At 42.9% G+C, this 27007-nt stretch overlaps 1 protein-coding gene across 1 annotated transcript in view; it reads left to right on the top strand.

Annotated features, from left to right (window-relative positions):
- eys (eyes shut homolog) overlaps positions 1-27007 on the top strand; it is a 635999-nt gene that overhangs the window by 473128 nt on the left and 135864 nt on the right. The window contains exon 40 of the mRNA XM_062058295.1: positions 16821-16971. Within this exon, the coding sequence (XP_061914279.1) occupies positions 16821-16971 (151 nt within the window). The remainder of the gene's footprint in view (positions 1-16820; positions 16972-27007) is intronic.

Below are 27007 nucleotides of genomic sequence, written 5' to 3'. Positions count from 1 at the left end.
ACTCCTGCCAGGCGTGCGGGCCAAATTAAAGATGTTGGTGGGCCACATTCGGCCCGCGGGCCTTGGTTTGGACACCCCTGCTATAGACGAATACAATAGAAGATGAAATGCGATATACTTCCGATTCAAGGCACCAAACATGACGTACGTTTTCAACCAGCAGCGCCTGCAGTGAGCGAACTCGTCCAAAAGATGGTGCTATGGCACAAACAATAACACAACTTTTCAGTGTATACGTCAGTATAATATGAAAACTATTTGTTGAATACAAAACATTATCGCCGTTAGCGAAGAAAAATCAATAAATTAGTGGCACCATTTTATAAGCCATAAGGCTCAAAGCGTAGGAAAAGGTAGGAGCTAATAGGTCAGAAGATACGGTAACTGTTATTGAAATTTTGTTTATTTTCAGCAGGATTACACAAACACTATTTTAATTGACTTGTGTCAACAGGTGTAAACTTTGGTGCTGATCCAATTCAGGATTGTTCAGCCTCGGTGGTGGTTTGTGAGCCACTCTAGTACATTGTTCTTTCAACCATGAAATTGTCACAATGGTTCTATGGACTTTTAAATGCAATGTAGCAAATCTTGACAAACTCAATCCATTTTCAGAACGCCATTTATTTGTAGAAGCCATACTGGTAGTTCAGCTACTTAAGATGCTTTTAGGCAGTTGCATTATTTAATAGTCTTCCATTCCTCTCTGTAGTAATGACTTGGCTTGCCCATCTTTGAGCTGACATTGTCCTTCAATGGGGGCTTGCTGCTTACTTTTTTAAGCGAAGGACTAAATCTGTATAACCAAAGGCGCTATTAATTAGCCCTTCTCTCACTCAACAGCTAATGTGACTTTTACGCAAAAATAAGTAGTAACTTTAGCTTGGTAGAACACATCTACTATAAAGTCATGATTAGGAGAAAAGAAGCGGTATATCTGCTGTTGCGACCCCACACTACCTTTTAAAATTGGTTGATAATAACAACCAGGACAATGTCAGTTTTCAGAGTTGTGTGCAATTTGCCACAGACTAAAACTATCAAAAAATAAATAAAATAAATCACAGCTGGAATAAAACAAACAAATTGAAAATGATAACATGATATACATGGTTTGAAAGGGATTTGTCATATACTTTACTGGAAATGCATGTTTTTTGGACAAGTGCAATGTATCCTACTAGGCAACCTCCAATTGTATAAAGCTGTATAAAAAAGTTGTCCCACAAACTATCAAATTTAGATAATAGGGTCAGCTGAAATGAAACCACATGCCGTCTTATAAACGACATTGAATATGGGAATTATAATTATTATAATAATGGAATAACTATATTGGGAAACGTGTTCCAAAAAGTGATACATTACTGTATTTTCCGGACCATAGGGCGCACCGGATTATAAGGCGCACTGCCAATGAATGGTCTATTTTCAACCTGTTTTCATATATAAGGCGCACCGGATTATAGGGCGCATTAAAGGAGTCATTATATTATAATTTTTTTCTAAATTGAAAACTCTTCCTTGTGGTCTACATAACATGTGATGGTGGTTCCTTTGTCAAAATATTGCATAGATTGTGTTTTACAGATCATCTTCAAGTCGCTTTCTGACAGTCGCTTCAGGATGCGCCGCTTTGTGGGTGGTCTTATTTACGTGGCTCACCTCCGGCAGCGTCTTCTCCCCGTGACCCGGTGTAGCGTGCAAGGATGGGAGTGGAAGAAGTGTCAAAAGATGGAGCTAACTGTTTTCATGACATTCAGACTTTACTTAAATCAATAACGGAGCAGCATTTCCTCATCCGCCGTAAATGTGTCCCGTGAAAAACCGTCCGACCGGAACTCTCTAATAACTAAAGTTCCTTGGGTAAAAAATGTAAACTCACTACACCGGTATGTTTTAGCGCTTTCATGGCAGACATAAGTAAGAACTTTACACTACTTTATATTAGAAATGGCAACAGTGGAGGATGAATGTCCCATAACAAGAAGATAGAGAAAAAGAAGAAGCTTATCGACTATGGTGTCGGCACGGACTACAAAGGCGGACCCGCGCAATTTTTCAGGACCTACGCAGATCCCAAATACAGATCAGTTGCTTTTGCATAATATTGCGAAACAAAACGCCAGATAATGTCTTACCTAATACACACACCATAATAACACTCATATATGGAAGCACATTACAATCCATTAAGCGGTGCGGCTTCATAGCTTACCAAAGTCGCACTAAAACATTTTAATAGCTTTTTGAGCGCCATGTGTAATGTTCTATATTTTCAAAGGAACATATCAAATGTTGGTGTTGTTGAGTCATATTGCAGTCTACACGTATCTCTTGTGTGTGACTGCCATTATTTTGCAGTCTACGCGTATCTCTTATGTTTGCCTGCCATCTACTGGTCAGACTTATCATTACACCATGTACCAAATAAAATAGCTTTGAGGTCAATAAGCAAAACCAGAATTATTCCTTACATTAGGCGCACCGGGTTATAAGGCGCACTGTCGAGTTTTGAGAAAAAAAATGGATGTTAAGTGCGCCTTATTCTCCAAAATAAAAAACTGACTTTAATGAATCATGACAACTCTTTTTAAAGCACTTAATGAACTAGCAGATTACGAAACTCTGATTTATTATAACATAGCTGCTCTCACAACTGTTTAATAACTCTGCTTTATCGAAGTACATGTCAAACTACTTCCTTAACGTAAATGACCGCCATAACCACAACACCAGGGGGTGCTCCACTAACCACGTTAAACCCAGATTCCGAACTAACAAAGGTCTTAACTCATTCTCTTTCTATGCCACATCAATGTGGAATGCGCTCCCAACAGGTATAAAAGAAAGGGCATCTCTATCCTCCTTCAAAAGCGCAATAAAAGTTCACCTCCAGGCAGCTACAACCCTAAACTAACACCCTCCCCGGATTGGTAATAATCAAATGTAAACAATCAAATGCAGATACTTTTTCTTTTTCTTATGCCTTCTGATCTCTCTCTCTCTCTCTCTCTCTCTCTCTCTCTCTCTCTCTCTCTCTCTCTCTCTCTCTCTCTCTCTCTCTCTATGTCCACTACTTGATGTCCATACCCCCCCCCCCCGCCCCTCCACACCCCTGATTGTAAATAATGTAAATAATTCAATGTGATTATCTTGTGTGATGACTGTATTATGATGATAGTATATATGATAGTATATATCTGTATCATGAATCAATTTAAGTGGACCCCGACTTAAACAAGTTGAAAAACTTATTCGGGTGTTACCATTTAGTGGTCAATTGTACGGAATATGTACTTCACTGTGCAACCTACTAATAAAAGTCTCAATCAATCAATCAATCAAAGATTGACTTTGAGGAAATTCACATCTTAACTCCTGTTCTGCTCGTTGCTACTATGCCCAGCCTTGAGAAGAAAAAAATTTGCGATATATCATAGAAATTGTTTGGCGCCACAGGCGCGACCAGTCTTTCTCAGACGTTTTTCTGCGAAAAAAAATACTTCTGATTTCCTGGTCAAAACGGCAATTATACAATCATCTCAATCTCTCTGAGTTGCGAATAGCTACACTACCGCTTTACGGAGTTGAACGGCTTGTTGGCAGCGGTTAGGTGGCTGCCTAAGGACCTATCCCCCTTTTTCTGGTCCGATCATGTAAGCTACACCCCACTAACACACACGCACGCAACAAAAGGATAGCCTTATGTTACAATAGCAATATTTGGAAAAGCGTATGATTTCACTCATTGGTTCAACAGGAATATAACAACGTGGCGAAGTTGGTAGAGTGGCCGTGCCAGCAATCGGAGGGTTGCTGGTTACTGGGGTTCAATCCCCACCTTCTACCATCCTAGTCACGTCCGTTGTGTCCTTGGGCAAGACACTTCACCCTTGCTCCTGATGGCTGCTGGTTAGCGCCTTGCATGGCGCCATCAGTGTGTGAAAGTGTGTGTGAATGGGTGAATGTGGAAATACTGTCAAAGTGCTTTGAGTTCTTGAAGGTAGAAAAGCGCTATACAAGTATAACCTATTTATCATTTATTATTATATAATCCTTTTAAACCATTTCATTCTTGAAGATCTATTTTGTGAGTGTGTAGGTCACACAGTAGTATGTTACTATTGTTACTGTAATTATGTTGCTTTTGTAATGTGTTACTCACAATTCCAGATTAGTGGCCAATTCTGCCCAGGTGGTGTCACGTTGCAGAAAACTCAGCAAAAACTCTTGAGTCTCAAAAACTTAGTGGGACTGCTTCTAGGTAATTTTGAAATGTTCTATGCCAACAAATGTACAGTAAGGCTCAACTTTTCCAAATGTGCTAGCTCAATGTTATTGGTAATGTCAATAACATGCTCCTGATTTCAACACCTCAAAATTTGGTAATGAAAACTACAACTAAGATGGACATTACAATCAAACAACTGGTGTGTAATAAGTGTAACGGTACAGTGGAGACGGCACAGAGACAGGGACATCGCTTAGCATGCAGCGTATTTATTAACACAATAGAATGATGTGGGTAATTAATCCAAATACGTGTGGTGTGACTATGTGAAGCGATTATATGGTGAGTGTTACCGGGAGGTGTTGAAGGTGCGTATTGAGAAAGATGCGGAAGTCCAAAAAGGGCAAGGCAGGCTCGGAGGTCCGGGGACATGCGAGAGGTCGAGATCCAGGGAGGCAGCAGGAATTCCAGAGGGAATCTGGGGAGACGAGACACACAGCTCGAAACCAGGGAACGATGAGGAACTGCAGGATGATGACACAGGACAAGACACGATGAGCACAGAGGAGGGAAAACACAGAGAGCGAGGAAGCACATAGGCAAGGAAAGCTAGAGACGTGTAAGGCTTACTGTACTGGTACAAGTAGCTACGTTCTGGCACTGGAACGCAGGACACGCTGGCTTAAGAAGGAAGTGGAGTCCTCATCAGCGTCAGGTGTGTTGATTTCAGATTGAGAAGAGTGGCCGCAGCAGGGGAGGAATGCCCATAGGCGTGTCCAGCGGTGCGCTCAGAGGAGTGTGTGGCGGCAGGTGCTTGAGCCATTACAATAAGTACAATACTTATAGTATAAACTATTTTTTGGTGCACAACTAAATACTAGATTCACCTTAATGGCCAAGAAATACAACTCCCTGACCAGGCAAAACACTGTGGTCTTGAAATTGCATTTGCATGCAAAGTCTACTCTAAAATACTTGCAAATGAGACTTGGAAATGTACGGAATCAAGATATAACAACTGGACAGCGCAGTTATCATTATTAGCTCATTGTTAAAGGTAAATAAAAACTTAGTATCGTTGCGTACTGGCATCAAGTCTCAGGTACTGGGGATCAGTTTAAATGTGAAAGTTACCCAGTTATACTCACTACATCAGTTCAAACAACCATTAAAATACTAAACACATAGTGTATGAAAATATGTTGATAGATTTTCCTATCATACAGTATGCTTTTAATTTGTGTTATTAGAGTGTTGAAAATCTTAAACATATAGAATTCCATATCTTGATGGCCTGCTCATTCCATCTCGTTATGGACCGAGTAGGACTGTGTCCTAATCAGATATGATCGCTGTCAGGTGAATCAAATTGTGTCAAACTAGCCTAATTGTTTCACCTTCACCCTGTCAAGACACGCTGCTTCATTTATCAGCTGCCACCACCAGTCATCTGGACGCTTTGATTTTAAGAGACTGCGCGTCTCGGTTTTCACAGATTTTCTATAATGACTACTCTGATGATATGCCAGGCTTTCATCACAGGAATATATTTGAAGATTGCAGTGGATGCTGTTGAAATTATGTTTTTTTTTGTTTTTTTATTGCATTATTGTCACACAGTATTTACCTCTCGCTGCCTGCAGAAGACAGGAAGAAGCCATGAGTGTTGTCATTGAAAAAGATGTTCAGAAAGAATAGATAGAGGGCAATGCGCCTTTTATCTGGTAATGCTTCCTGGCTGCATGGCTCTCACATCACAACTGAAAAGAAAACTCCAGAGATCAAACAGACAAAGTTAATCAGAAGAAGACCAAAAGACATGCATTGAGATGCAAAGAATTCATCTGCCTGACCTGCTTCCTATACTCTCCTCCTTTATTCCTTTCTTTTTCTTTATACCTCTCCCCGAAGCAAACATGTGAGTCTCCCCCTGGACTTCACATGTCAGCTCAAGAATAAAAATCCGAGACGGGTGTTGGGGTGTGGGAGAGAGAAAAAGCAAGCAAGAGAAAGACACAGGTGACAGGTTCCGACAAACAGGACGAACGCTCCGTTAGGCTCGATGCAGAGTAACTGCACCGAAGGGACAGCAGGAACAATGTTGAAAAATAGAAAATAAAAAGATAGGGCAGTGTTGACACAGTAAATAATACTTGTTGACAGATTAGTAATAGTATGAGCAGAAACAACTTATCTGAGAGGAGGCTATGGTTATCTATCTTAAACCGATATTGCTGCATCAGCAAATCATTCATCTGTATGATCATTCCACTGTAATAATTTGGTTCTTACTTGTTATTTAAACATGCTTAATGTGATCATATTTTGTTTATTTGTGTGACATAAAACTTTCAGTAAAATAATGAAGGTCTTTATAAAGCTGAGAATATTCAAACATTTACTATAACAGATATGTAAGTTGTATATTAGAGAAGGGGTGTCCCGATACAGCTCAATTCCGACATGAAACTGATATTAGAGCTTTGAGTATTGGCCGATATTAATTCAATACAATATCAGCACAAACCATAGTACATAGTGGTGTTGTCCCGATACCAATATTTTGGTACCGGTACCGGCAAAAAGTACCTTCCATATGAGGACCGGTGAACAAGTTAGGACATAAATCATGGTCACAATACGGAAAACCATTGCATCTAATAGAGAATGTCTCATTTGCACCCCTGGTGGTGAAATCTATCAAAATTAGGGTGGTCCCAAAAAGGAGGGATTTTTCAAATTGACTGTGTTTCAGTATTAAAAGTGCTCCCCTTCCGGTCAACATATGACATAACAAGTGTGTGTAAACATGTTGAAGTGCTCCCCCTGTAATAACTTGAAGTAAATAATGAAGATTAAAAACCAATTACAAACAAAAAATTCAACAAAAAACAAAACAAACTAAAAGCTTACCTTTTTTTATATTTGCATTGTATGTATATATTAATGTTGTAAATACAAATATTTATACTGCACATCTAGAAAGGGTGGTCCTAAAGATGTAGCCATTTTTCAGAGGTCTCAAGAAGGTAACAAATACAATAATGTGTGTGTGTGTGTGTGTGTGTGTGTGTGTGTGTGTGTGTGTGTGTGTGTGTGTGTGTGTGTGTGTGTGTGTGTGTGTGTGTGTGTGTGTGTGTGTGTGTGTGTGTGTGTGTGTGTGTGTGTGTGTGTGTGTGCGCACTCCAGACCAACTCCGGCCCGGGAATGACAACATGCCGGCCCTCGAGGTCAGTTTAAAAGTTGGGAAACTAACACTTTTGCACCAAATTCCTAAATACAGTAGCGGAATCCTGTTGTATAGAGGAACTTGGGCCACTGTAAACACATTGGCAGATCCTTGCCTTGACATTTGAACCTTGCTAGCAAACATAGAACACCACGATCCAAACTTGTGATTTACATCAGTGGTCCCCAACCACCGGGCCGCACAAGAAATACAAAAAATAAAAAAAACGTGTTTTTTTTTTTTAATTAAATCAACATAAAAAACACAATATATACATTATATATCAATATAGATCAATACAGTGTGCAGGGATACAAACCGTAAGCACACATGATTGTATTTCTTTATGAAAAAAATAAAAAATGAAAAAAAAATACACATATACACACACATAACACTCATCTACTCATAGTTGAGTTAAGGGTTGAATTATTCATCCTTGTTCTATTCTCTGTGACTATTTTTCTAACCATGCTGAACACCCTCTCTGATGATGCATTGCTGTGTCGCACGCACAAAAGTGCTTTCATCAAATGCACTAGAGTCTGGAATCTTCCATCTCTCCCTAGAATGGCCCAAAACCGGTCAATCTTTGCTTCCTGAGGAAGATCTTCACTGCCAAGCACTTGGTACTCCACTACTTCTTCTCGGAGGTTATCCAGGTCCAATCGCAGCTGCGGCTTGGAACTTACAAGCGTATTTCTTCATCTTACTCGTCGTCGGCATCGCCATGGCTGTATCTTCCTCGTTCTTCTGCTTCGTCTCCTTGTTGTGTGCGCAGTTGTGCACTGCACTCTCTAATAGCAGTAGATGTTAATGTCACAAATGCATGTACAGTAGATGGCAGTATTGTCCTGTTTAAGAGTGTCACAACATTGCTGTTTACGGCAGACGAACTGCTTTACGGTAGACGAAAACGTGACTGCTGTTGTTGTGTGTTGTTACCGCGCTGGGAGGACGTTAATGAAACTGCCTAACAATAAACCCACATAAGAAACCAAGAACTCGCCCTCGATCATTCTACAGTTATAACATGATTGGGCAGGCACGCTGTTTATATTGTGGGAAAGCGGACGTAAAAACAGTCTGTCCTCACTCAGGTCCGCATGGAGCTGGAGGGGGAGTGGCCTCCAGCTCCGCCTGAATTTCGGGAGATTTTCGGGAGAAAATTTGTCCCGGGAGGTTTTCGGGAGAGGCGCTGAAATTCGTGAGTCTCCTGGAAAATCCGGGAGGGTTGGCAAGTATGGCGCCCAAGACCCAATCTCCGGGCTGATGATTTTAGGTTGTCCTGAAGAATTTGGAGGTAATCCTCCTTTTTCATTGTCCCATTTACTCTCTGTAAATCACCAGTTCCATTGGCAGCAAAACAGGCCCAGAGCATAATACTACCAGCACCATGCTTGATGGTAGGCGTGGTGTTCCTGGGATTAAAGGCCTCCAAACATATTGATGGGTATTGTGGCCAAACAGCTTAATTTTCATCTGACATGACATCACAAAGTTCTGTGGTCAGATGTCAGAAAACCAACAAATTTAGCTGAACTGCACCAATTTTGTCAAGAGGAGTGGTCACAAATTCAACCAAAAGCACCTTATTGCAGTGAATCTTGCCAAGGGACATGTAACCAAGTATTAGCATTGCTGTATGTATACTTTTGACCCAGCAGATTTGGTCACATTTTCAGTAGACCCATAATAAATTCATAAAAGGACCAAACTTCATGAATGTTTTTTGGGACAAACAAGTATATTGCTACATTCACTCCATCCATCCATCCATCCATCTTCTTCCGCTTATCCGAGGTCAGGTCGCGGGGGCAGCAGCTTAAGCAGGGAAGCCCAGACTTCCCTCTCCCCAGCCACTTCGTCCAGCTCCTCCCGGGGGATCTCGAGGCGTTCCCAGGCCAGCCGGGAGACATAGTCTTCCCAACGTGTCCTGGGTCTTCCCCGTGGCCTCCTACCGGTCGGACGTGCCCTAAACACCTACCTAGGGAGGCGTTCGGGTGGCATCCTGACCAGATGCCCGAACCACCTCATCTGGCTCCTTCGATGTGGAGGAGCAGCGGCTTTACTTTGAGCTCCCCCCGGATGGCAGAGCTTCTCACCCTATCTCTAAGGGAGAGCCCCGCCACCCGGCGGAGGAAACACATTTCGGCCGCTTGTACCCGTGATCCTGTCCTTTCGGTCATAACCCAAAGCTCATGACCATAGGTGAGGATGGGAACGTAGATCGACCGGTAAATTGAGAGCTCTGCCTTCCGGCTCAGCTCCTTCTTCACCACAACGGATCGATACAGCGTCCGCATTACTGAAGACGCCGCACCGATCCGCCTGTCGATCTCACGATCCACTCTTCCCTCACTCGTGAACAAGACTCCGAGGTACTTGAACTCCTCCACTTGGGGCAGGGTCTCCTCCGCAACCCGGAGATGGCACTCCACCCTTTTCCGGGCGAGAACCGGACTTGGAGGTGCTGATTCTCATCCCAGTCGCTTCACACTCAGCTGTGAACCGATCCAGCGAGAGCCGAAGATCCTGGCCAGATGAAGCCATCAGGACCACATCATCTGCAAAAAGCAGAGACCTAATCCTGCAGCCACCAAACCAGATCCCCTCAACGCCTTGACTGCGCCTAGAAATTCTGTCCATAAAAGTTATGAACAGAATCGGTGACAAAGGGCAGCATTGGCGGAGTCCTACCCTCACTGGAAACGTGTCCGACTTACTGCCGGCAATGCGGACCAAACTCTGGCACTGATCATACAGGGAGCGGACCACCACAATCAGACAGTCCGATACCCCATACTCTCTGAGCACTCCCCACAGGACTTCCCGAGGGACACGGTCGAATGCCTTCTCCAAGTCCACAAAACACATGTAGACTGGTTGGGCAAACTCCCATGCACCTTCAAGGACCCTGCCGAGAGTATAGAGCTGGTCCACAGTTCCACGACCAGGACGAAAACCACACTGTTCCTCCTGAATCCGAGGTTCGACTATCCGACGTAGCCTCCTCTCCAGCACACCTGAATAGACCTTACCGGGAAGGCTGAGGAGTGTGATCCCACGATAGTTAGAACACACCCTCCGGTTCCCCTTCTTAAAGAGAGGAACCACCACCCCGGTCTGCCAATCCAGAGGTACCGCCCCCGATGTCCACGCGATGCTGCAGAGTCTTGTCAACCAAGACAGCCCCACAGCATCCAGAGCCTTAAGGAACTCCGGGCGGATCTCATCCACCCCCGGGGCCTTGCCACCGAGGAGCTTTTTAACTATCTCAGCAAACTCAGCCCCAGAAATAGGAGAGCCCACCACAGATTCCCCAGGCACTGCTTCCTCATAGGAAGACGTGTTGGTGGGATTGAGGAGGTCTTCGAAGTATTCCCTCCACCGATCCACAACAGCCGCAGTCGAGGTCAGCAGAACACCATCCTCACCATACATACACGGTGTTGATAGTGCACTGCTTCCCCTTCCTGAGGCGGCGGATGGTGGTCCAGAATCGCTTCGAAGCCATCCGGAAGTCGTTTTCCATGGCCTCCCCGAACTCCTCCCATGTCCGAGTTTTTGCCTCCGCGACCGCCGAAGCCGCACACCGCTTGGCCAGTCGGTACCTGTCCGCTGCCTCAGGAGTCCTATGAGCCAAAAGAACCCGATAGGACTCCTTCTTCAGCTTGACGGCATCCCTCACCGCCGGTGTCCACCAACGGGTTCTAGGATTACCGCCACGACAGGCACCAACTACCTTGCGGCCACAGCTCCAATCAGCCGCCTCGACAATAGAGGCGCGGAACATGGTCCATTCGGACTCAATGTCCAGCACCTCCCTCGTGACATGTTCAAAGTTCTTCCGGAGGTGGGAATTGAAACTCTCTCTGACAGGAGACTCTGCCAGACGTTCCCAGCAAACCCTCACAATGCGTTTGGGTCTGCCAGGTCTGTCCGGCATCCTCCCCCACCATCGCAGCCAACTCACCACCAGGTGGTGATCGGTAGAAAGCTCCGCCCCTCTCTTCACCCGAGTGTCCAAAACATGAGGCCGCAAATCCGACGACACAACTACAAAGTCGATCATGGAACTGCGGCCTAGGGTGTCCTGGTGCCAAGTGCACATATGGACACCCTTATGTTTGAACATGGTGTTCGTTATGGACAATCTGTGACGGGCACAAAAGTCCAATAACAAAACACCGCTCGGGTTCAGATCCGGGCAGCCATTCTTCCCAATCACGCCTCTCCAGGTTTCACTGTCGCTGCCAACATGAGCGTTGAAGTCCCCCAGTAGAACGAGGGAATCACCCGGGGGAGCACCCTCAAGTACTCCCTCGAGTGAATCCAAAAAGGGTGGGTACTCTGAGCTGCGGTTTGGCGCGTAAGCGCAAACCACAGTCAAGACCCATGCCCCCACCCGAAGGCGGAGGGAAGCTACCCTCTCGTCCACCGGGTTGAACTCCAACATGCAGGCTCTGAGCCGGGGGTCAACAAGAATTGCCACCCCAGCCCGTCGCCTCTCACTGCCGGCAACGCCAGAGTAGAAGAGAGTCCAGCCCCTCTCGAGAGAACTGGTTCCAGAGCCCTTGCTGTGCGTCGAAGTGAGTCCGACTATATCTAGTCGGAACTTCTCCACCTCGCGCACTAGCTCAGGCTCCTTCCCCCCCAGCGGGGTGATGTTCCACGTCCCAAGAGCTAGCTTCTGTAGCCGAGGATCGGACCGCCAAGTGCCCTGCCTTCGGCTGCCGCCCAGCTCACATCGCACCCGACCTCTATGACCCCTGCTATGGGTGGTGAGCCCATTGGAGGGGGAACCCACGTTGCCTCTTCGGGCTGTGCCCGGCCGGGCCCCATGGCGACAGGCCCGGCCACCAGGCGCTCGCCATCGTTCCCCACCTCCGGGCCTGGCTCCAGAGGGGGGCCCTTGGTGACCCGCGTCCGGGCGAGGGAAATCTGGGTCCATATTTTTTATTTTTCATTGAGGTCTTCGAGCTGCTCTTTGTCTGATCCCTCACCTAGGACCAGTTTGTCTTGGGAGACCCTACCAGTGAGCATAAAGCCCCCGGACAACATAGCTCCTAGGATCATTGGGACACGCAAACTCCTCTACCACGGTAAGGTGGCAGCTCAGAGAGGAGTCCAATCACTCTATCACTCTTTTTTTTTTTTTTTTTGTCCAATCACTCTATCACAAAAAATAAGAGTTGTAAAAATTATTGGAAACTCAAGACAGCCAAGACATTATGTTCTTTACAAGTGTATGTAAACGTTTGACCTAGACTGTATGTGCAGCCAAAGCATCAAAAAACATCTACAACTAACCACACTGTTTTCTCTCAGCTACAAAGTGGAATCATGTAGGGCGAAATAAGCCGACATGTCTTGGCTGACACAGGACAGTGCACAACGTCAAGACCTAATTCAACAAGTTCTCAACGTTGTTTTAATGACTTGTACATGCTGGGTAAGCTAGAATGTATCATCAACAACATGCACTATCACTAACCTGACTCTCGTCAGATCTTTGTATTTCGCTGAGCTCCACACTAGGATCTGGACTCGAGGGCATTGCAAACTCCTTCAAGATAGCAAAAAATAATGAACCAATCAGGATCGCCGGGCGGGATCTCATAGATGTGACGTAGCGCCGAAGCGAGTGTTTGATTCAAACAACAATGGCGGCACGCAGCGAGTGCTGACATTGATTCTGCTATTGCAACTGTTTTGTCAAATCTATCGAATATTAATTCTTTAAAAGATGAACAGAGAACGGTTTTGAAGGCATTTCAAGTTAAAGTACCAATGATTGTCACACACACACTAGGTGTGGCGAAATTATTCTCTGCATTTGAATGAATGAATGAAATAAGTTTATTTCGGTCATATGATCAACCATTAACCATTTTGTGTGACAGTACAGTACAAATTATACATATATAACAATCATACACATTTACACACAAAAAGAAAAGAAAAGAAAAAAGCATGACCGAAAAAGGAATAGGCTGAAGCCAAGGCTTTTATTTGCCTATCCTATACCTTCACTGAAAATAAGATTACCTGGAACATCAACATTAAAAAGAAAAAAAAAATCAATGGGATGAAAGTAATCGTTGCTATATTTTATAATTTTCAATTATTTCACCTTTCAATGTTTTCTTAAACCTTAACAAAGAAGTACATGTCTTCAACTCATCACTGAGCTTGTTCCACCATTTAACTCCTAAAACTGAAATACATTTGTATTTTGTATTTGTTCTTGCTTTACATATTTCGAAAACCAATATCCCCCGTAAATTATAGTTTACTCCTCTTAATTGAAATAACCTAAGAATACAAGCTGGAAGGCTGTTGTTCTTTACTCGAAACATAATTTCCATTGTTTTTAAAAACACAATATCTGAAAATTTTAACACATTAGAACTTATAAATAATGGATTGGTATGTTCATAGTAGCACGCTTTGTGTATTATTCTAATGACCCTTTTTTGAAGTTTAATTATTGGGTCTACGTTTGTTTTATAAACATTTCCCCAAACTTCAACACAATATGTTAAATATGGAAAAATAAAAGAATAATATAACATATGCAAACATTTCTTATTCAGCATGTACATTAAAGTACCAATGATTGTCACACACACACTAGGTGTGGCGAAATTATTCTCTGCATTTGACCCATCACCCTTGATCACCCCCTGGGAGGTGAGGGGAGCAGTGAGCAGCAGCGGTATTGGTGGCAAGGATGTTTTGGCTCTTCTTCCGATCGGGTTTGGATTTCCCAGCGTTGCTCTCATCAGCGTCACGGGTTGATTTCGATGTGAGTGGTTGAAGTAGCACGTCGTTCAAGATAACGGACAAGTGGTTTAACCAATCACATACAATGATTTTTTTACGAGGCCCCGCCTTCTGAAATACATCTCCTATTGAGAAGTCCCAGATCGTTGTGTGGAGCTCAGCAAACTACAAGGATCTGGCAAGAGTCAGGTTACACTATCACTGCATTACACCCCTAAATGTATATCATTTATACCGTATATTGTCTATATTGCAAAACACTAATGCTAGTCAATTTGCAGCTTCCTTGCCTGGTAACAAAGAACATGAGTAATTGACATCTATTTTCCGTATTTTTACTACATGCGCCGTTCTAAACCCGTATCAATAATGCTAATAATTCCTGGCAGGCAATTAACAGTAATGTTTAAAAATGCACTTTTGCCTGCTATGTCTTGTCATGCTCGTTCATCATGGAGGAGGAGTGGTACAGAAGACTGGATTATCTGAACATGATTTTCCTTCCGCGGTCCATTCAGATAATATGTCAGCGTTAAGAGCCTCCCTGTCTCAGCTTATGAGGAGGAAGACCTCCAAGTCAGCTTATAACAGGCATTATCAGACTTCAGTATTAAGCTAAGCACAGCCTCTCTGTGACCAAAAAAAAAAAAAAAAAAAGATGGGGGATTTTCTGGATGCCCGTCTTATCCTGGAGGAATTGTTGCGAGCCGTCGTATCAGCCCTGAAAACAACAAGCTCAGCTTTTGCACCAGTCTCTCTTCATCAATTTCCATTCATCCTCGCAGCCATGCCATCACTTCATCACAAATGGCAGCAGCCTTACTAAGACATACTGTGCTCGTCTCTACGGCACACGCTCATTTGTCCAGATTGTAACCTCAGCGGCCTGTCCGATTCCTCAAAGCGCGATGGCTCAGTCGTCGCTGTCAGGATAAAATCAAAGCGGTCAACACATCTGTGACCTCGTGACCTCTTCTTGCAGCGTGCCTCTATGGCATTGCAAAAATATTATCTTTCCCCTCACAGCTCTCTCTTTCTGTCTTCACATTTTCATGTCACTTCTGTCTTTTTAGGGAGGAATGCGGGATTAGCGTGCATCCTCTTTTTCCTCCTTGCTGTACATCCTGCTGCCTTGTATCAGAGCAGGAGTACTTTAGCACTGTAGCCTGCCCTGCTGGAAATGTAATACATCTGAAAAGTGACTCAAATATGAATCATCTTTAAAAGAGCGATGTTAGCCATGTAGAGGGGAAAGTGCACATTTCTGAAAGATTTACCTTGAAAACTGAGACAACTTAGAAAAAGGTTATTTTTAGTCATTTAATTCAAATATTGAGTTTTGTTGCTGTTGTTGTTGTTGTTCTGCTTCAACATTACCAGTGTTTTTCAACCGTTTTTGAGCCAAGGCACATTTTTTGTGTTGAAAAAATCCGGAGGCACACCACCAGCAGAAATCATTAAAAAACGAAACTCAGTTGACAGTAAAAAGTCGTTGTCGCAATTGTTGGATACGACTTTAAACCATTACCAACCATGCATCAATATAGCTCTTGTCTCAAAGTAAGTGTACTGTCACGACCTGTCACATCACACCGTGACTTATTTTGAGTGTTTTGCTGTTTTCCTGTGTGTAGTGTCTTTTTGTCTTTTTTTGGTATTTTCCTGTAGCAGTTTCATGTCTTCCTTTGAGTTATATTTCCCGCATCTACTTTGTTTTAGCAATCATGAATATTGTAGTTGTTTTTATCTCTTTGTGGGGACATTGTTGATTGTCGTGTCATGTTCGTCTTTGCTCCACAGTAAGTCTTTGCTGTCGTCCAGGATTCTGTTTTTGTTTACTTTGTAGCCAGTTCAGTTTTAGTTTCGTTCTGCATAGCCTTCCCTAAGCTTCAATGCCTTTTCTTAGGGGTACTCACCTTTATTTTTGGTTTAAGCATTAGATACCTTTTTACCTGCACGCTGGCTCCCACTGTTTCCGACAGCTACAAAACAATTAGCTACCGGCTGCCACCTACTGATATGGAAGAGTATTACACGGTTACTCTGCCGAGCTCTAGACAGCACCGACACTCAACAACAACACATCATTTACAGACTATATTTACTGGTTTGCAAAAAATATTTTTAACCCAAATAGGTGAAATTAGATAATCTCCCACGGCACACCAGACTGTATCTCGCGGCACAGTGTTTGAAAAACACTGACCTAGAGTGCCTATAATTATATGTTGACAAACGAGCAATTAAAGACTCCAATCGAGTGTCTTTGAATGCACCACAGTTATGTGTAATGAAATGCAAACATACATTTCTCCGAGGCTGCCACAATTACATTTATTATATTTTTACCTTTCTGCTATTACCTCATCCTTGTTCCAAAACGTTGGTGCTGTGTGTGAATGCTTAAGGGGTAACTTTGGTTGGATTTTTCTACATTAAAATGTTATAATAATAAGCAGAATTATTAAGAGATTGAGCAATTTAAGACCTATCCCACTTTTTCTAATAATCGTTCATGACAATGTACTGGAATGAAAAATAGGATTTTCCAACACTTTTTTCACTCAGCTCGGGAGCAGAACTTGGATGGTGCTTTCCTTTACGTGTTTCTTCAAGACGGATGTCTCCTTGCTGAGCTTAAATGCAACCCTGAACGTGTCCTGCATGTGACGGCCGCCCAGACCATCAACAATAACCAATGGACACCAATAATGATCCGGTAGGAATTATTTCAATTTTTTTTTTTTAAACGCACAAGGTTGGCCTTTCATTCTATTATAGTCAAGTCATTTACAAAAGGTAAACATGGTAGGCTATAGGCTACTAAGAGCTAGCAGCTACATAACAGCCAAGCACACAACAGTACACAAGCCAGACATACACAACAAGTGTCCTTAAGTGAACAATATTTCAGTCTAAAAGAGCACATTTGTCAATACAAACAAGCCTCAAATGATTATAGTTACATATCACTTACACGTACAAAGATAGCATCCAGTAACAAACGTGTCTGCATCATTCAACTTATCATATGATTACTCGGAAACCCGTGCAACGTCTCTTCCGCATTTCTGCACTGCTAGTCTAGCACTTGCAATTCACACAGATAATGCACACTTATTGCGCAAACATGATTTGCTTTTTTTTCACTTTTAAAATGAAATGTTATTTTGTTACTACAGTATACCATCAACAATTGGTGTGCAATACTTTTTTTTAAATTATTATTATTTTTTAATCCAACAAAATAATACACTATAATACAAACCCTGTTTCCATATGAGTTGGGAAATTGTGTTAGAGGTCAATATAAACGGAATACAATGATTTGCAAATCCTTTTTAACCCATATTCAGTTGAATATGCTACAAAGACAACATATTTGATGTTCAAACTGATAAACATTTTTTTTTTTGCAAATAATCATTAACTTTAGAATTTGATGCTAGCAACACGTGACAAAGAAGTTGGGAAAGGTGGCAATAAATACTGATAAAGTTGAGGAATGCTCATCAAACACTTATTTGGAACATCCCACAGGTGAACAGGCTAATTGGGAACAGGTGGGTGCCATGATTGGGTATAAAAGTAGATTCCATGAAATGCTCAGTCATTCACAAACAAGGATGGGGTGAGGGTCACCACTTTGTCAACAAATGCGTGAACAAATTATTGTACAGTTTAAGAACAACATTTCCCAACCAGCTATTGCAAGGAATTTAGGGATTTCACCATCTACGGTCTGTAATATCATCAAAGGGTTCAGAGAATCTGGAGAAATCACTGCACGTAAGCAGCTAAGCCTGTGACCTTCGATCCCTCAGGTGGTACTGCATCAACAAGCGACATCAGTGTGTAAAGGATATCACCACATGGGCTCAGGAACACTTCAGAAACCCACTGTCAGTAACTACAGTTGGTCGCTACATCTGTAAGTGCAAGTTAAAACTCTCCTATGCAAGTCGAAAACCGTTAATCAACAACACCCAGAAACGCTGTTGGCTTCGCTGGGCCTGAGCTCATCTAAGATGGACTGATACAAAGTGGAAAAGTGTTCTGTGGTCTGACGAGTCCACATTTCAAATTGTTTTTGGAAACTGTGGACGTCGTGTCCTCCGGACCAAAGAGGAAAAGAACAATCCGGATTGTTATAGGCGCAAAGTTGAAAAGCCAGCATCTGTGATGGTTTTGGGGGTGTATTAGTGCCCAAGACATGGGTAACTTACACATCTGTGAAGGCACCATTAATTCTGAAAGGTACATACAGGTTTTGGAGCAACATATGTTGCCATCCAAGCAACGTTACTAAAATACCACAACGGAGACCCCCGGACTGTTGAACAACTTAAGCTGTACATCAAGCAAGAATGGGAAAGAATTCCACCTGAGAAGCTTAAAAAATGTGTCTCCTCAGTTCCCAAACGTTTACTGAGTGTTGTTAAAAGGAAAGGCCATGTAACACAGTGGTGAACATGCCCTTTCCCAACTACTTTGGCATGTGTTGCAGACATGAAATTCTAAGTTAATTATTATTTGCAAAAAGAAAATAAAGTTTATGAGTTTGAACATCAAATATCTTGTCTTTGTAGTGCGATCAATTGAATATGGGTTGAAAAGGATTTGCAAATCATTGTATTCCGTTTATATTTACATCTAACACAATTTCCCAACTCATATGGAAATGGGGTTTGTACAATTCCAATTCCAAAACCAAACCCGGCCCAGCAACATTCAGAATAGCAATCAACAGAGCAATTGAGAGGACACACAAACGTGACACAAAACAATCCAAAAGTTGTCAAACAAAAATGAATGATAACAACAGTATCAATAGTAATAAGAATTCCAACGTAGCAGTGATTAGAAATCCCCCATTGACATTCTCATCACAGCCATTTGTAAAAAATAAAAACATTTCTAATATTTCAATACCATAATTTCATGTCTGTCCTTCCATCACTTTGGAAAATACTTGATGTATACTGCTCGGTTAAAGTAGAATATTTTAAAGCCACCAGCGGCAAATGAGCTAAACGCTGCAGTGATTAACATTTTACCACCACCAGGTGTGAATGAATGATGGGTTCAGAAAAACATGTAAAGCGACTTTGGGTACTTAGAAAAGCGCTATGTAAATCCCAGGTATTATTATTATTATTATTATAAAGTCCCTCTGTCTCAACCTTGGTTAACTCAAAGGGTTTGATCTCTGCACCAATAACACGTCACTAGCATGAAACAAACGCAGTACAGAAAAAACTTGTTTTTGGAATACAGAATGGAAACAAACAAATGAGTGGGTACTTGTGTTGTAACAATACCAATATTTTGGTACCGGTGCTAAAATTATTTTGGTACATTCCGGTACTTTTCTAAACAAAGGGGACCACAAAAAAATTGCATTATTGGCTTTATTTTAACAAAAATAGTAGGGTACATTAAACATATGTTTCTTATTGCAGTTAAGTCCTTAAATAAAATAGTGAACATACTAGACAACTTGTCTTTTAGTAGTAAGTAAACAAACTCCAAGCTCCTAATTAGTCTGCTGACATATGCAGTAACATATTGTATCATTTGTCATTCTATTATTGTGTCAACATTATTAAGTGGTAGAAAATGAATTATTAATCTACTTGTTCATTTACTGTTAATATCTGCTTACTTTCTCTTGTAACATGTTCTATCTACACTTCTGTTAAAATGTAATAATCACTTATTCTTCTGTTGTTTGATACTTTACATTAGTTTTGGATGATACCACAAATTTGGGTATCAATGCGATACCAAGTAGTTACAGGATCATACATTGGTCATATTCAAAGTCCTCATGTGTACAGGGACATATTTCCTGAGTTTAGAAACATAATATACATTTTAAAAAAACTAAAGAAGATTTTGTGATGCCAAAAAATATCGACATAATCATAGTACTATCGACTAGATACGTGCCTGAACTTGATATCATTACAGTGAATTTTAGGTGTAGATCCACCAATGGCGTTTGTTTACATGTTGACGCTGGTGAGCTACAGTGTGTAGTGAAGCATGTTTAGCTATTCCTCGTCCTGCAGGGATGATACTTGTAAGAAACGTACTTTATTTGTCGCCATGGAGGCGAGGACTAGTGATTTAGAAGTAGCTAAAACACTGCCGACGGCGGATGGACGTTAGCCGCTAGCTAGCTAGCCATGTCTTAAAGCATCTCTTCCTGAGGGCTTTTCAGTGTTATAACTTCACCTTTATCGTTAGTTTGTAAGCCAAAATGTGTCCGTTCTCCCTTTTCTGTCTACACACTGTGTCTGCTTGTAAGTACTCTGATTGTGTGCCGCCGAACATGCTCCTCTGCCCGTAAACCAGCAATTTCACGATGTGACTTTGACACGGGCGCCGGGGGGTGCGGGACCGGTACGTTTCAGAGACGGTATCGTACCGAAAATGATTCATTAGTATCGCGGAACTATACTAATAGTGGCACACTGCAAAAAAGTGTGTGTTCAAAAACAAGAAAGAAAAATACAAAAATTAGGGGTATTTTATTTGAACTAAGCAAAATTATCTGCCAATAGAACAAGAAAATTTGGCTTGTTAAGACTTTCTAAAACAAGTAAAATTGTGAACCCAAAAATACCTTAATATAAGTATATTCTCACTAATAACAACTGTACTACTACATGAGTACGTATTTTCTCTTGTTTCATTAAAAATAAAACAGCAAAGTCCATTTGGCTGTCATCTGTTTTAATATGAGACACAATTGTATCAAAGTCATGATTTTTTTTTTTACATGTTTAAAATAAGAAATTATTACTTTAAAGGCCTACTGAAACCCACTACTACCGACCACGCAGTCTGATAGTTTATACATCAATGATGAAATCTTAACATTGCAACACATGCCAATACGGCCGGGTTAGATTAGTAGAGTGCAATTTTAAATTCCCCGCAAAATATTCTGCTGAAAACGTCTCGGTATGATGACATTTGCGCGTGACGTCACGGATTGTGCGAACATATTGGGACACCATTGTGGCCAGCTATTAAGTCGTCTGTTTTCATCGCAAAATTCCACAGTATTCTGGACATCTGTGTGGGTGAATCTTTTGCAATTTGTTTAATGAACAATGAAGACAGCAAAGAAGAAAGCTGTAGGTGGGATCGGTGTATTAGCGGCGGGCTGCAGCAACACAACCAGGAGGACTTTGAGTTGGATAGCAGACGCGCTACCGTGAGTACGCAGCTTTGGCTTCCAAACATTTGATCGCTTGCCCGTACGTGCGTGCCGCTATGTGCATGTCACGTACGTAACTTAAAAATATATGTGCTGTATGAACTTTACGGAGGTGAACGATACTTTGGGCTGTGGGATTGAGTGTGTTGTGCGGGTGTTTGAGTTGTATTGGTGGGTTATATGGACGGGAGGGGGGAGGTGTTTGTTATGCGGATTAATTTGTGGCATATTAAATATAAGCCTGGTTGTATTGTGGCTAATAGAGTATATATATGTCTTGTGTTTATTTACTGTTTTAGTCATTCCCAGCTGAATATCAGGTCCCACCCGCCTCTCACAGCATATTCCATATCTGAATCGCTTCCACTGCCCTCTAATCCTTCACTCTCACTTTCCTCATCCACGAATCTTTCATCCTTGCTCAAATTAATGGGGTAATTGTCGCTTTCTCGGTCCGAATAATTGTAAACAATGTGCAGATGTGAGGAGCTCCACAACCTGTGACGTCACGCTACTTCCGGTACAGGCAAGGCTTTTTTATCAGCGACCAAAAGTTGCGAACTTTATCGTCGATGTTCTCTACTAAATCCATTCAGCAAAAATATGGCAATATCGCGAAATGATCAAGTATGACACATAGAATGGACCTACTATCCCCGTTTAAATAAGACAATTTAATTTCAGTAGGCCTTTAAAAAAAGTAGTTTTTTTATGGTGAGTGTTGATGACACAGCTTTGCAACAGTTGATATTCTAGTTTCAAGCATGTTTTACTCAAAATAGGGCATAAAATCTCAGCATATATGTGATATCTTACTGAGATAATTTAGGACCAAAACACTTAAAACAAGTAAAACACTCTAACATAAAAACTGCTTAGTGAGAAGAATTATCTTATCAGACAGAAAATAAGCAAATATCACCCTTATTTGAAATATTTTATGTCCCTTACACAGGGAATCTGAATGAAGAAAAATATATATAAAGAGAAAAAATAAGTGCCAAAGCAATGCTGAAAATACATGTTAACTTAAAAGAAAAACAGTTTGACAAGTTCTACTGTGTTTATTTTTCCTTAGCCTGTTTAAGAAAGCAGATGTTGCAGTGTGACTTCTGCCAACTTGGCATGCTTGTCAACAACATCTTCCAGGGTAAAAATATATAAGTTCCTAAAAACGCTACAGAGCAAATATATCCATCAGTTTACACGGGAAATGCGTTTCTTACACAGCGAGGCATATAGCGACAGATTTGTTTCACCCAAATGTTGAAGCCTATCTGCATGCCTAATCCAGATAGAAGCGATCACAATGTTTCAGTCTGAGGCTGTGGGGAGAGGAGACGAGGGAGAGGGTTTGCCGCTGAGATTTTGCCTGCGTTTTATCCTTGATCGTGGAACTCTTTCATTCATATGCAAAAGACTACATGACATCATGCGGCGATGTCTGAGCTGCGACGACCTGCTTTTCTTGGATGACAGTTGGCCCCACAGAATTAATCTGTTTTTTTATACAGTTCGGTTCATACTGCTTTCACTGTGAATAATGAAATGACTCATTACAAAAGCTCATTTCAGCAACCGTGTTTATTCCAGTATAAAGGAACAATGCCTTAGATATGTGCACAGTAGGGTTGTACGGTATACCGGTATTAGTATTGTACCGCGATACTAATGAATCATAATCGGTGCCATTCCGCCTCTGAAAAGTACCGGTCCGCCAGATGCAGCATACAGAATAATAGGATGATGCAGGGGCCTATTTGTGCATTAAAGATGGGTAAAGATAGGTCATTATACTGTCCATCCATCCAGCCATTTTCTACCGCTTGTCCCCCTTGGGGTCGCGGGGGTGCTGGAGCCTATCCCAGCTGCATTTGGGCAGAAAGCGGGGTAAACCCCGGACAAGTCGCCACCATACTTGCCAACCTTGAGACCTCCGAATTCGGGAGATTGGGGGCGTGGGGTTTGAGGTGTGGGGGGGCGGGGTTTGGTGGTAGCGGGGGTGTATATTGTAGCCCGGAAGAGTTAGGGCTGCAAGGGATTCTGGGTATTTGTTCTGTTGTGTTTATGTTGTGTTACGGTGCGGATGTTCTCCCGAAATGTGTTTGTCATTCTTGTTTGGTGTGGGTTCACAGTGTGGCGCATATTTGTAACAGTCTTAAAGTTGTTTATACGGCCACCCTCAGTGTGACCTGTATGGCTGTTGATCAAGTATGTCTTGCGGTCACTGACGCGTGTCTGCAGAAGCTGCATACAACATGTGGTTAGGCCAGCACGCTGTTTGTATGGAGAAAAAGCGGACGCGACGACAGGTTGTAGAGGACGCTATAGTCAATGTCATCATGGCACGCCCTTAATATTGTTGTCCAGGTGAAAATTGGGAGAAATTCGGGAGAATGGTTGCCCCGGGAGATTTTCGGGAGGGGCACTGAAATTCGGGAGTCTCCCGGAAAAATTGGTAGGGTTGGCAAGTATCGTCACCACTTCATTGCAGGGCCAACACAGATACACAACATTCACACTCACATTCACATATGAGGGCCAATTTAGTGTTATAAGCTATATACAGTAAGCTTTTCCTCATAGGTGAAAAAGCTAATTAGTGTAATGTATAATATTCTATCTCATTAAAGACATATACATTTTTTTTTTATTATGCTGAGAGCCTATGGAAATATTTGGTTATGCAAACCAGTTGTTGCAGCAGCTGTCTGGGTGGCTGGTCTCAAACGAGCATGGAGGTGCACCTGCTAGGTGTGGAGATCCTGGGCTGGTGTAGTTACATGTGGTGTGCGGTTATGAGGTCGGTTGGATATACTGCCAAATTTTCTGAAACGCCGCTTATGATAGGGAAATGAACATTCAATTCACGGGCAGCAGCTCTGGCGGACATTCCTGCAGTCAGCATTCCAACTGCACGCTGCCTCAAAACTTGCGACATCTGTGGCATTGTGCTGTGTGATAAAACTGCACACTTAAGAGTGGCCTTTTATCGTGGGCAGCCTAAGTCACACCTGTGCAATAATCATGCTGTTTAATTAGCATCTTGATATGCCACACCTGTGAGGTGGGATTGATGATCTTGGCAAATAAGAAATGCTCACTAACACAGATTTAGACCGATTTGTGAACAATATTTGCGTATATAGTACAAATTTTAGATCTTTGAGTTTAACTTGTGAAAAATGGGAGCAAAGACAAAAGTGTTGTATTTATATTTTTGTTCAGACAATACATTTTATTTGGAAGGAAAAAAGTGCCTGTTGGGACATGACCCAACCTAAAGTACGCCCCTGCTTCATTGTGTACTGTTTGGGAAATCTGTATCGAACCGGAGGTATACTGTGATACAAGCTGTACATTGACTCCTCTAAATTGTATGTGTTTAATTTCTAAAGTATTGATCCATGAGAAGATATTTTCACTATGTAAAAGCCAGTGACGTGCGGTCACTAGAGGCAGGTGAGGCCATGCCTCACCTGCCATCATGGAAAGAAAAAAAATGTAAAAAGAAAAAAAATTAATTAAATTGTTATATGTATTCAATGATTATACTATACAGTTATTTTCCATTTAACTTCACCATCCATCCATCCATCCATCTTCAACCGCTTATCCGGAATCGGGTCGCGGGGACAACAGCTCCAGCAGAGACCCCCAGACTTCCCTCTCCAGAGCAACATTTGCGACTTCCTCCTGGGGAATCCCGAAGCGTTCCCAGGCCAGAGAGGAGATGTAATCCCCCCATCTGGTCCTTGGCCTGCCGCGGGGCCTCCTCCGAGTGGGACGTGCAACAAGGACCTCCCTAGGGAGACGCTCATGAGGCATCCGCACGAGATGCCCGAACCACCTAAGCTGGCTCCTTTCCAAGCGAAGGAGCAGCGGCTCTACTCCGAGTCTCTCTCGGGTGACTGCACTTCTCCCCCTATCTCTAAGGGAGATGCCAGCCACCCTTCTGAGGAAACTCATTTCGGCCGCTTGTACCCGCGATCTTATTCTTTCGGTCATTACCCACACTTCATGACCATAGGTGAGAGTAGGAATGTAGATAGCTTGGTAGACCGAGAGATTTGCCTTCTGGCTCAGCTCTCGTTTCGTCACAACAGTGCGGCAGAGAGACTGCAATACTGCCCCAGCTGCTCCGATTCTCCGGCTGATTTCCTTCTCCATCTTTCCCTCACTCGTGAACAAGACCCCGAGATACTTAAACTCCTCCACCTGGGACAGAGTGTTGTCCCCTACCCGGACTGTACAAACCATCGGTTTCCTGCTGAGAACCATGGCCTCAGATTTGGAGATGCTGATCCTCATTCCAGCCGCTGAACACTCGGCTGCGAACCGATCCAGTGAGAGCTGAAGGTCACGAACCGAAGGTGCCATCAGGACCACATCATCTGCAAACAGCAGTGACGCAACCTTTAGCCCCCCGAGACGTATACTCTCTCCGCCATGGCCACGACTCCGCCTAGAAATCCTGTCCATGAAAATCACAAACAGGATACTTGACAGAGCGCAGCCCTGGCGGAGACCAACCCCCACTGGAAACGGATCCGACTTACATCCAAGCACCCGGACACAACTCTCGCTTTGGTTGTACAGAGATTGGATGGCCCTCAGCAGGGTTCCCCTCACTCCGTACTCCCTCAGCACCTCCCACAAGATCTCCCGGGGGACGCGGTCATACGCCTTCTCCAAATCCACAAAACACATTTAGACTTGATAGGCATACTCCCAGGCCTTCTCCAGGATTCCCGCAAGCGTAAAGAGTTGGTCAGTTGTTCCACGACCAGGACGGAATCCACATTGCTCCTCTTGAATCTGAGGTTCGACTATCGGCCGGACCCTCCTTTCCAGTACCTTGGCGTAAACTTTCCCAGGGAGGCTGAGTAGTGTGGTACCCCTGTAATTAGCACACACCCTCTGGTCCCCTTTTTGAAAAGGGGAACCACCACCCCAGTCTGCCACTCCCTCGGCACTGTCCCAGACTTCCACGCAATGTTGAAAGTAACTTCACCAGTTTTAGATTATTTTTATTCAAAATCGCTGAATTTTCACATTTGCCATTCAAATACTGAGAAGAGACGATGCGGTGATCAGCAGCCAGTTGAGGCACTTGTGCCTCACCATGGATTGCGGACTCGGCTAACTGCTGGCCTGCTGTGCAGTGAGATCGTATTGCTATATGAATTATATTATACATTTCCATAGTTTAGTTAGCTGAGGTATATAATGTACAGTGTATTTTGTCAACAACTGTATGTGTGTAAAGTATTTCTTGTGCTGAGCGATCATAAAACTGCTGCGAAGACGCACTGTGGGAGGCTCGCAGTAACCCCGCCTCCTTGTGCCAAGCACCCCCGTCGCAGAATGCACCCCGGGCCCCGACGGGAGCGCCACACCAACCAAAGCCCACACCCAAACCCTCCACGTGCAAGACCGAATCCACTCAAAAAAAGTCACTTAACAAGAAGCCAAAAAGTGCAAAAACAACAATGCTCGCACCGGAGGAGCCGTGAACGAGTGC

The sequence above is a fragment of the Entelurus aequoreus genome, linkage group LG09, assembly GCF_033978785.1.
Source record: "Entelurus aequoreus isolate RoL-2023_Sb linkage group LG09, RoL_Eaeq_v1.1, whole genome shotgun sequence".
NCBI lineage: Eukaryota > Metazoa > Chordata > Actinopteri > Syngnathiformes > Syngnathidae > Entelurus > Entelurus aequoreus.
The sequence above is the reverse complement of the archived record's forward strand: the minus strand, read 5'-3'. Positions and strand labels throughout refer to the sequence as shown.